At 38.8% G+C, this 11379-nt stretch overlaps 1 protein-coding gene across 2 annotated transcripts; it reads right to left on the bottom strand.

The window, feature by feature from the left end:
- Window positions 1-8173: 8173 nt before the first annotated feature.
- Window positions 8174-10766, bottom strand: LOC104798906 (glucan endo-1,3-beta-glucosidase). 2 transcript variants are annotated; one of them, XM_010521152.2, is made up of 4 exons: window positions 10402-10765; window positions 9182-10263; window positions 8420-8726; window positions 8174-8320 (listed from the first exon to the last, which is right to left on the bottom strand). In XM_010521152.2, the coding sequence occupies exons 1-3, from the start codon at window positions 10493-10495 to the stop codon at window positions 8442-8444; spliced, it is 1461 nt and encodes a 486-aa protein (XP_010519454.1). In that variant the 5' UTR covers window positions 10496-10765; the 3' UTR covers window positions 8174-8320; window positions 8420-8441. The 2 variants fall into 2 exon arrangements, with proteins under 2 accessions (XP_010519454.1, XP_010519453.1); XM_010521151.2 differs by having other exon boundaries at window positions 9182-10766.
- Window positions 10767-11379: the final 613 nt, after the last annotated feature.

An 11379-nucleotide genomic window follows, 5' to 3' on the forward strand; every position in this document is an offset into this window, starting at 1 on the left:
AGCTTACTATCTCTTTGATAACATTTAGATTTATATGGTTATATACAGATTACTCTCTATTTATATATAGCCACGATGTGACTCGAGTGTTTGTGATCATCTACTTGATGATTTACTCATAGGAGAAAGAGACAGTTTTATGCTTGATCATTTCAAGCGGTATTTGAGTATATGTTTTCATATTTAACATCTTGGACCCTTGAAATATTTTCTGAGTGTTGAGGTTGAACTTCCATGACTCGTATTATCATAGAGAAAGTACACACTTGACATTATTTATAAGTGTGGTTTGTTTGATTGTAAGTTCTCCATTACACCAATTGAGCAAAATCATACACTCTCTAGTTCTACTACAACACTTTTTTCGAATTTGACGTATTAATATCGTTTTGTTGGACAATTTATATATCTGACGATCACGAGACCAAAACTTTCCTATGTTGTGGATATTCGTGCACAACACATGCATGAGCCTCGCACAAAATCATTGAGATGCTATATTACTGATCGTTCGATACCTCGACGGCAGTCCATGATAATGTATTTTGTTGCGATCAATATATATAGTATGTTCGTCTTATTGGTTTGCGCGACTCTGACTAGCCTACTTGCCATGTTTTTTGATGTTTTGTTACCAAATACTTTTTTTTTACTTGGTCACCTATTTCATTGAAGACAAAGAAGAATAATATTAATTATCATGGTTATAGTACGAAGTAGAATACCAAGTTATGGTATACACATACCGTGAGTTCAAGTGGTTACGCCAAATCCTTGAAATTTTTCGGGGTTGATATTTCGGTTTCTGCAACTATATACACTTTGTGACAATCAATCTGCTTTGAATATTCTTCCAAATTGGACGTTTCACGAATGGCACAAAGCATACTGAAATTGATTGTCATTTTTTTCCGACGAGTTTCATGTAAGTCCAATTAACTTAATAAATGTGTCATTAGTAGTTTTCCTTTTTTGAGAAGTGTGTTTTCTACGGTTTGAACAATTTTTTTTTTCTTGTTTCCCTTGTGTCGCTTTTTGTTCGATACCCCGAGAAGAGTATATGATAGTATTTTGTTTCAATCAAAATATTATCTTCATCTTATTGGTTTGCACGACTTTGGCTAGCCTACTTGCAGTGTATTTCGACGTTCAATTATCATATTCATTTTTTTTACTTGGTTAATCACCTATTTTGTAGAAGACAAAGAAGAATACCATCGTCTCGGGATCAACGTACGAAGTAGAATATCGAGTTACAGCACGCATATGTTGTATACTTCATTTTTTTCAACTCTATTTTGTGATAGTATAGTTTGAATATTGTTCAAAATACGTCATTTTCATGAACGTACAAAGCATATTGAAATTGATTGTTATGTTTCACGCATATCGATCGATGATATTTTCACACGTTAAGACCACGACGCAAGTTGTAGATATATTCAAGGGAGTCGTTAGATATAAATTTGATCTATCTTTTCTCCAAATTGATCGTTCATTATCTCCACAGTTCTGATTTTATGGGTGTCGGAGATATATATATGAATATTATATATACACACCTTAATAAATTATTTTTTTAGGGTTTGATAATTAGTCTTTTGATTTGTGTGATATATATATATATATATATATATATATATATATATAACCAAAGTGTATTTTGTAGAATAATTGTCAAAATCCAATCAACTTAATCAACTTTAAATTAAAATCCTCTCTTTCTTTCTTTTCTTCCTCCTTTTTTCTTTACTTTTTTTTTTAAAGTCGTGTGAGTATACATAGACTATGTCAGTGGGTTACGGATATATGCATGTACATACATGTGCATTTATGTATATCAATATTTATTTTTATTTATTCTATGTCCTATTTGTGAGATAATTTCAGAGGAGTAATCTTTGATACTTAACAAATTTAGAGTTTTCTCTCATTTATTTTCTGATGTAAGTTTTTTATTGATAGAAAATAATAAACTTATAGATATTTTTTATACCTTGTAAAACTTCTATATTTATTACGGTAAAGAGAGAAGAGATTTCTAGCATACGCTAATTTTTTTAATAGGTTCTTATCAATTAAATAATAAAATAGTATTAAAATCGGAAATTCAAAGTATATTTGTACATAATTATTTATGACATGTCATTAGACAATTAACTTAATATTAAATATCTCTAGTTTTCTTATCTTAAAAGAAATGTAATTTTATAATATTTGAACAACTTAAATTAAATGCTATTTTTTTTTTCCTTTTGGACTTTCTAAATGTAGAAAATAAAGCTCTTATTTTTAGAGGAAGAAATAAATAAGAATATGGTAACTTTTTATATTGCTAGTGTCAGAAAATTGAAATTCATCAAAATTGTATTGAACAATATCATAATACTAACATAAATCATTGTCGTCTTCAAACAAATTGTTTAAAAAGAAGAGTTATCTCAAGAAAAATCGGTATTTTTAAAGTTTTACAAATAAAAAATACACATACCTGGAAAGTTATTGCAAAATTCTCCTAAATCACTCAAGATTGGGTGACCTAGTGGTGAGACAACATGCAAACCTCATCCTGAGTTCAAATCCAAGTGTGGGGAGGGGCATTCATCTGGGCTTTCCCGGTCCTCTGGGAGAAGTAGTCGGGTCAAAGACCCGGTAAACTTCCGGATTATCAAAAAAAAAATTCCCCTAAATCCTGACAGCGTCAAAATTATAATGTTGCACAGTACACGTCACGCCACGTGTTTAAAATCGTTATGTCAGCCTCCAATATTATTAAAATATCCCTAGTCATAGTTTTTATAATGGAAAAAAATTCTAAAAATTCTTCAATTCTATTTTGAAATAATATTAATTACTTAACTTGTAGAAGTGCCTATTAATTTTCAAACTTGCAAAATTGAACATGTTAAATCCTGAACTTGTTTAACGGTTCCATAATCGTCCATAACGTTATTTGGTAAAAAAAAACGAATTGACCGATCCGACTTGGCGCATGACGTGGCGAGCCAACTCAGAAAATTACTGCCACGTATGCAATTTTTGGTTCTTCGAAAAACCGACTTTAATCAAACGTAGTGAACAGTAAATTGGGTCTCGGTTTCAACGAGCCAACCTCGGTGCTCGACCTCCGTGGAAGCTCCAACCCCGCCGCCGTCACAGATAAGCCTTTGGTTGCCGTTGCGGAGGAGGTATCCGGTGGAGGAGGGACCACCGGTTTCACCATTGTCGCCATTCCGACACATTACGGCGTCGATTCTTAGCTTCCTGATTTTCCCGACCAGCTCGATCCGGTGGATTTCGGGTTGTCTGAAGTTTACTTTATTTTTCCAGCGGATTCGACGGTCAATACGCGTTGCTCATGAGAGAGATTGTAACACCCCGGATCCCAAAGTGAATATCTAATTATTTTCGAGAATAAATAATAAAATAAATTTGTATAAATAATTCGGGAATAAGAGTGAAAATAATAATAATAATAATATGGAAAAGAGTACGAAGCCAGAAAACGTCAAAAGGATCGAAAAATAAGTGAAGAAGAATGTTAAATTTATCTTCAGTCTGGACCTGACCAGGAACTGGTCAGCCGGACCAGGGTCGGATCGTCGGACCAAGACGTGGAGGAACAGACCGGAAAAAGACGAAAACTTTGGAAAAGTGAAGTTGATCCATCAGACCAAAATCTGGTCAGGGTCGGACCAACCTACTCAGCCCGTCAGATAGACCTTAGGGAAGAAGAGGCGGACCAAAAGAAGAAATGGAAGGCTGGTATGGGGCTGACCAGAAGTCAGTCCACCGGACCAGAAGTCAATCCGAGAGAAAGTACCACATCGGACCAAAGGAACGGACCGAGAGGAAGAAAGGTAGTCTGGTCTGGAGCTGATCAAATGTGGTCAGCCAGATCAGAACACTCAGTCGGACCGAAGCGGACGTCAACGGAGCAAAAATCTGTTTTGGTCAGCCAGTCCGGCGGACCAAGTTCTTGGTTTGGCGTAGGGCTGGGCGTTTCGGTTCGGTTCTTCAGAACCGGACCAAACTGAACCGAAAAAACGGTACTTTTTTCGACCCGAAACCGTTCTTAATTCCCGAACGGTACCATTTTTAGAGAACCGAATTTTTTCGGAACCGAACCGAACTTTAAAAATCCCGAAAAATCGAATATTTTTAAAGGAAATCTATCATTTTTTTTAATAAAACCCGGAACCGAACCGAACCGATACCGAAACCGAACCGAACCGAATACAATATAAAAACTGATTGGTACCTATTTTTATAAAACCGAAAGGATCGAACCGATCCTTTCCCGTCCTTTTTTGAACTCGAACCGTTTCCCGAAACACCCACCCCTAGTTTGGCGAACCGACAGTGCAAATTTTGCCAGCACATGCTCGCACAGTAGCCGTTTTGAGTGCGATCTACCAGCCTGTCCCGGCCCCTCTCGACGCGATTCGACCTCCCATGACCTTTGTTACAGGCTTGGACTTGGGCCTTTGTTTGAGCCCTTTCGAGCTCTACTGCTCGTCCGAAAACCCTAGCAAAGTAGGGGACGCAGCCATTTCTGCTGCAGAGGAAAAAGAGAGGAGAGGGAGAGAAAGAAGGAGAAAGAGAGAGGGGGAGGAGAAAGGAGCTGGGGAAAACAAAGGGGGTCAGTCCTAGAACGTCTGGAAGAATCTCCGAGGTTTGAATTGCCGGAAACCGCCATCAACTCCGGCCGAAATCAAATCTAAATATGAGCAAAGGTGAGTGGCTTGAATTGTATCAGTGTAAACTCATTTTCATCGATGTGATTGTGTTATCTCGATGATTTGCTGATTGTATTGGATAGAGGGCATTTCAACGAAGATTTAGCAACAAACGGTACTCAATTTGGTTCAGAAATGAGGGAGATATGAATAAATGAAAATTGGGAAAAACCAGAATTCGCATAATCGCGAGATTTAGGAGGTATAGCAGTTACGAATCATTTTTCATCGTGTATAATAATCCATGAAATATGAAAGAGGACATCTCAATGAACATTTAGAAACAAACGGTGCGCAATTTGGTTAAGAAATGAGTGAGTTATGAGCAATCGAAGTCGGACCAAAAACATGAAAACGCGAACGGACGAACTGCCCAGTTTCGGTCCGCCAGACCAGGAACTGGTCAGCTCCGGACCAACTCAGAGAATTCTTTTTAGTCCGCTAGACCAAAGAGAAGAGGTTGAGGAAGCCTGGTCTGACCCAGACCAGAAACTAGTCCGGCGGACCAGATCTGTTTTGGACCAGAAAATGGTCCAATCAGCCAGTTTCGCGGGGATATACCGGATCCAGTCTGCCGGACCGAATTCCGGTCCGGACCAGACCAAACTTGAGAGGAAAGAGAAGATAAAATGAACAAACTGAATGAATACAAGAATAAACACTGCAATTGAATCGTAGTGTGCTTATTTTTGGGTAGTATTGCATGGCATGGGACGGTAAGTCGGTGTGAGGCCGGATACCGTGATATGCGTGATTGTAGCCGGGGAATGATGATGCATGTTGAATGCTATGGTTGAAGCTCACTCGTACATTACGAGAGGAGTGTGATTGTGATTGTGATATAGTCGTATGTGATGCGACGACCAACGTCATGGGCTTGACGAGCGTGTGACGCGCTCCTAGTCATGCTGACTTGACTAGGGTTATGGCTAAACCCTATGGTGGAATCCATACGGATGTGTTTACATTTCAGTTGTGTCATGGACTTAACATCGGTAATCACGTGATGTGACAAGCGCTTGAGGTGATATTGTCGTGCGATGCGATGGCCAACGTCATGCGAGTGACGGACGTGTGATGCGCCCCTAGTCATGCTGACTTGACTAGGATTTATGGCTAGCCCTATGGTGGACTCCATCCAGGTGTGATTGCGATTGCTATATTTGTGATGCACGTTTATGTGATGATGTATGTTGATTATTGTTCCATGTGTATGTAAACTATCGTTTTAACACCGTTCTCGCTGAGGACGGGTTTACCGGGTTCAACTCGGGCTACTCACTAAGCGGTTATGCTTAGCCCTCGTGGTTTCATCTTTTTCAGATCACGAGGAGCACGTGTAGCGCATTCGGGCGATGACGACTTCGAGGAGACAACATCACATATGGGGTTTTCCTTTTTCATATGTTTTGGACTACGAGATTTGTATTTCCATATTTTGTACTGTGTATTATTTACAATTCGGACATATGTTGGTTTTGCGACTATGATCGCACGTGTTGTATTTCGGTTGCATGTTTATGTTTAAAAAGTTTTAAAATTCCTGTATTTTTTGTTTGTATTATTTTATTGGTTTTAGTCCATGTGGCGCATCCTGTTTACGGAAAGAGGGATACGAGTATCACAGAGATCGCCGAGAAATCATCCGTTAGCGATGGATTTCTGAAAGTCACGTCGTTGTGGTGTCGGAAGATTACGTTGTCGAGGCGGTGGATCTAAAAATCCGTTAGCGGGGGATCTCTCTCTGTTTGCGGTGGATCTAAAAATCCGGTCTCAGATCGAGTTCGTCCTCCACCGGATACCTCCTCCGCAACGGCAACTGAAGGCTTATCGGCGATGATGGCGGGACCGAGGCTTCCACGGAGGTCGAGCACCGAGGTTGGCTCGTTGAAAGGAGACCCGATTTACTGGTCACTACGTTTGATTAAAGTCGGTTTCTCGAAGAACCGAAAATTATATACGTGGCAGTAATTTTCTGAGTTGGCTCGCCACATCACGCGTCAAGTCGGATCGGTCAACTCGTTTTTTTGACCAAATAACGTTATGGACGATTATGAAACCGTTAAACAAGTTCAGGATTTAACATGTTCATGAATTAATATTAATACAAATTACAAGTTGAAGAATTTTTAGAGTTTTTTTTTTATAATTAATTGAGCCGGTTTTGAACCGGTTCATCAGATGAGTTTTATTTAAACCGGATTAATTGAACCGAGGGAGTTTCAATCCACATTTCAAAAGTAGAAATTTACCAGACTCTGAATTACTCTTTTTTGGAATTGACAGAGAGAAGAGAACGCTATCTCTTGCAATGAATACGTAGCTTCCTTCCCTTATATCTTGAATGTGAAGTACAGATTATATGGAAGAAGAACAGAAGTGTGTTTGTAGGCTTTTTTTTTTTTGTGATAACGTGTTTGTAGGCTTCATTCTCATTGAACGCTTGATTATGTAAATGACGAAGAATGTTTTTGTCCCTTTCGCCGTCATTTTGTTGACTACAATCCTATGCAGCAATACACTACAAGAAATACCATCTATCACGAAAGAAATCCGTCGCTAACTAACAATTTACGACGGAATATGCCGACACAAAAACCGCCCGTACAATACTATCATAAAATGTTTGTCGACCATTAATTCGTCTAAATTGTAATGGAAAAAAATCTATCGCAATTGCGATGAAAAGTGACAGATTTTTCGCCGCAATTGTTTTTTTAGTTTTATTTTTTAAAAAAATTTCTTATATATTACATTGTATATATATACACACACATACACATATTCATATTTACACACATTCACACTCATTTACACATACACATTTGCATATATATACATATTCACATACATATATATATATATACATATACAAATATGCATACAGATACATATTCAATTTTGCATTCACATTCACATACATACACATTCACACACATACATAAACACAACATACGCACACACACATTCACATATATGTAAACATATATACATATACACATTTCAGATACACATATACATATTCAATAATTCAAGTATACACACATAGATATATAATTATATACATACATTTTTATATACACAATACACACATGTAACTTAGGAAGTTATGTCTGACAAAGTAGCGGAGTGAAATATAAGTACGCATATCCTATCTTGGGAAGTTACATCTGACAAAATAGTGGAGTGAAATAAAAGTACGCATATCCTATCTTGGAAAAGTTACATCTATTCAACCATAGATAACGAAAGTAGACACGATTTATCATGGATTAGAATGATTTTTTAAAATTCGATTTTGAAAGGTTATGTTTTTATAGTTATATTGTTTTAGTCATAACTTTCTATATTGTTATCGTAATTTTATATTTTGTCTATTAAAATTATATTTCTAATGGTATATAGAACATATGATTTTATTATGTATCCTGAAAGTTGTTGAGGTAGAAAAATTTTGATGTGAAATTGAAAAAATAATCGTAAGCAAAAAATGAAGATATGAGATAACACGACCAACACGGCACTCATCATTCGGGTCCTAAAATTCCCCAATCAACCTTGATAATGGCATTCTCCATAACCTGCATTGATACGTAACACATATATCAATGCAGGTAAATTAAAGATTCAAACTAAAATAAAAACTTGTTTGTTTTCATCGTAAGCAGATGATAACATACCAAGGTTGACGTCGGTTATAAGTTATAACCCCGGTTTGGTAAAATCGCAGTCGAAATCGTGCTTCCCCATGGTGTGGTAGAACAAATTCATGGCGTAAGCAGAATGGGCTTGGACCACATCCGGATCAAAGCACGGCCCATTTTCTTTACTGGGCCTACAGTCTAGGCCCAACCCACATACGTAGTCGATGTTCCTTTGTATATCCGCCGGTTCAGCTTCCGATTTCGCGACGCACCACCGTTTTCCGGTCGACTCTGACGGCGGCGGCGAATTCCAAGGGCTGTCATTCGGATTCGATGACCTAGCCTGTAAAGGACACATATTTTAGGGAAAAAATTAGGATATTCGTGTTGTGAAAATTGGAGGAAAAAAAGGTTGTTTGGTTACAATTAATATATATAGATATGTATATCCCTTGTTTATGAACACGTTCAATGTGAATTTTGGGAAACAGTATATTTTGTATTTGTAAAGAACATTTTCGGTTGCATAAAAAAAAGTCCATGAACAGAAAACCATTTGGAAATAAAAAATATAATTTTTAGTTACAAAAAAAATATACTTTTTTACATAAAAAAATACTTTTCGAGGAAAATCTGAAATTAATATTCAGATATCTTAACAAAGACAAAAAAAAATTTCAAAGAATTTGGTCATTCTAAAAAGTCGGGCGATTCGTTTGGAAGGGCTAGATGTTTTTAAATAAAAAATAAGAATGGGAAAAAGAGAAATAATTTGATGAAAAAAACGATGATTTTCACCGTGTAAATAAGGAATGAATAGAAGGCCAACTGCGACTGATAACAAACAGTATAAAACACGACGGTGATCATCGCCGGAGGCGGCGGGGGCTGCGGCGGGGGTGCCGTTGGCCGGAGAATCCCAATGTCGTAAACCGGCGTCATATCCGGTCTGAACAGCCCAAAATTACGCTCGCACGTTGGTCCCGATTTCAGATCTTCGTTGAAGAGCGCGAAGATGTAGGTCTCGAACGTCCGATTCGGCATTAACGGCGTCCCCACGCCGGAATTCACACGCGCTAGAAGGTTCTTGTTGTATTCGGCGGCCGTCTCCGGATCAGCTCCGATCTGACCGTCGTCGCCTGCCGATGGCCAGCCGGTCTCGCCGATCACGATCTCGACGTCTGGAAACCCTAGGCGATCCAGCGCGGAATACACGGAATCAAGCTGCGCATCGAGCATATTCGTGTACAAGAGCTTTGAATCCTCGTCGAATAATCCCGGATTCGGCCGAAACAGTGCCAGATCGAGCGTATCGGAAGAACATCCGAAGAACGGGTAGGGATTCACCATGAACGGCGAATCCGTAGCTTTGAGGAAGCTGAGGAGGGGCTTGAGTACGTGAGTGTCGTAGCCTTGTCGGAACTTGCCGGAGGAAGGAGGAGAGGAATTGGAGAGAATCCCGAGGGAGTGAGGGGTGGAGATCTGTATGCGGCGGTGGAGGGAGACGGAGGCGAGGGCAGTATGGAGGGACTGCATAGCCGGGACGAGGTTTCCGATGAGGAGGCGGTTTCCCGTGGACAAGACCTCGTTACCGACGAGGATGCGGACGATGTTGGTGGAGGGGAAGAAGGGTTGGATGGAGAGGGAGAGCCATTGCTGAGCGAAGGAGAGGTTGGTGAGGTTGGGGATAAGGTCATTGGGGACGGTGACGGAGGTGGCGATGCCGGTGCCGGAGAATGATCGGAGGATTTGGGGATCGGTATCGAAGAGGCGAACACGGTTGATGACGGTGGACCGGAGGAGGAACTCCGCCACTTGCCTCGGCGGCTGGAGGTTGTTTGCTAATGTGCCGTAATTCACGCCGATGCTTGCTTCCACTCCTGTACCAATAAACGGAAAATTACAAAAATCATATATCACGTAAAACGTAAACGAATTCGACAAATAACAATATAACCCCAAAGTTTTAATAAAGCATGAAACAGAAGCTCCATGAAAAATATTATATATATATATACCAGATACGAAATTTATAAAAACAGCAACGACCATTACAACCATGTTGGCCCATTTGAAAGAGGAAAAGGAGAAGAAGAAATCTACTGTTTTCATGGCTCATTAATGAAGTGGTTCCACTAGGTTTTCGTTGTTATGTAAATGTCTTGATAGACCAAAATATGCTTTGCTTTGTCTATGGGAGAGCGTGTGTGTGTGTGTGTTTTTTTTCCTCTGAAAATTGGATTCCATCTCTCTTTGTAAGCCAGATTTGTTTTCTTTATGTGGATGTGCATTAAAAAAAATTTGTAAATAGAAAAAAATGAATGAAAAACCATGCAATATGTAACGTTTTCAATTCTATGTTTTGGAATCCAAAACCAAATATATTTCAATCGATAAGAACGTTGCGACTGTTGAATCCCAAGCGAGTAAAACATCCCAATGTCTCTTTGAGTATAATAATCGTAATTCAGAGTGGAATAACATTTTTACTTGGGACACACGAAAAGAATTATCGAATCCACGTAGCTTCACATCGGCAAAAAACGAAGTAAAGTAAATAAAAAATATAAAAAAGAAAAAGTAAAGGCCATTCACATATTGTGGCGGAGACTTATGGTTGTCGAAGGAACAATTTTTTTTTTTTGGTAAGATGTAAATATTATAAAACCGGGCAAAAAAAGTTTGCGTTCGATTAATCGTCGAATTCCTTCCAAAGAAACAGATCCAATAAGATGGAAAAAGACCTTCCCAATACAAACATGAAGTTCAAACGCGCACTTGCTCGTTCAGTTGGTCGATAGATAGAACCAGTCCGTGAGGGATGGGTCATCTCGGTCCCCTGCTCTGTGTTCCAAAGACAAGATGGCATTTCTAATTCTTCGGTCAATCTTTCCTCCACTGAGTGACTCAGATTCCTTAAAATTCTAATGTTTCTTTCCTCCCACGACAGCTTTGCAGAACCATCTTGCCAATTACCTTCTTGCCATAGATGTTGT

This window comes from Tarenaya hassleriana, unplaced genomic scaffold (genome assembly GCF_000463585.1).
Source record: "Tarenaya hassleriana unplaced genomic scaffold, ASM46358v1 Cleome6, whole genome shotgun sequence".
Taxonomy (NCBI): Eukaryota; Viridiplantae; Streptophyta; class Magnoliopsida; order Brassicales; family Cleomaceae; genus Tarenaya; species Tarenaya hassleriana.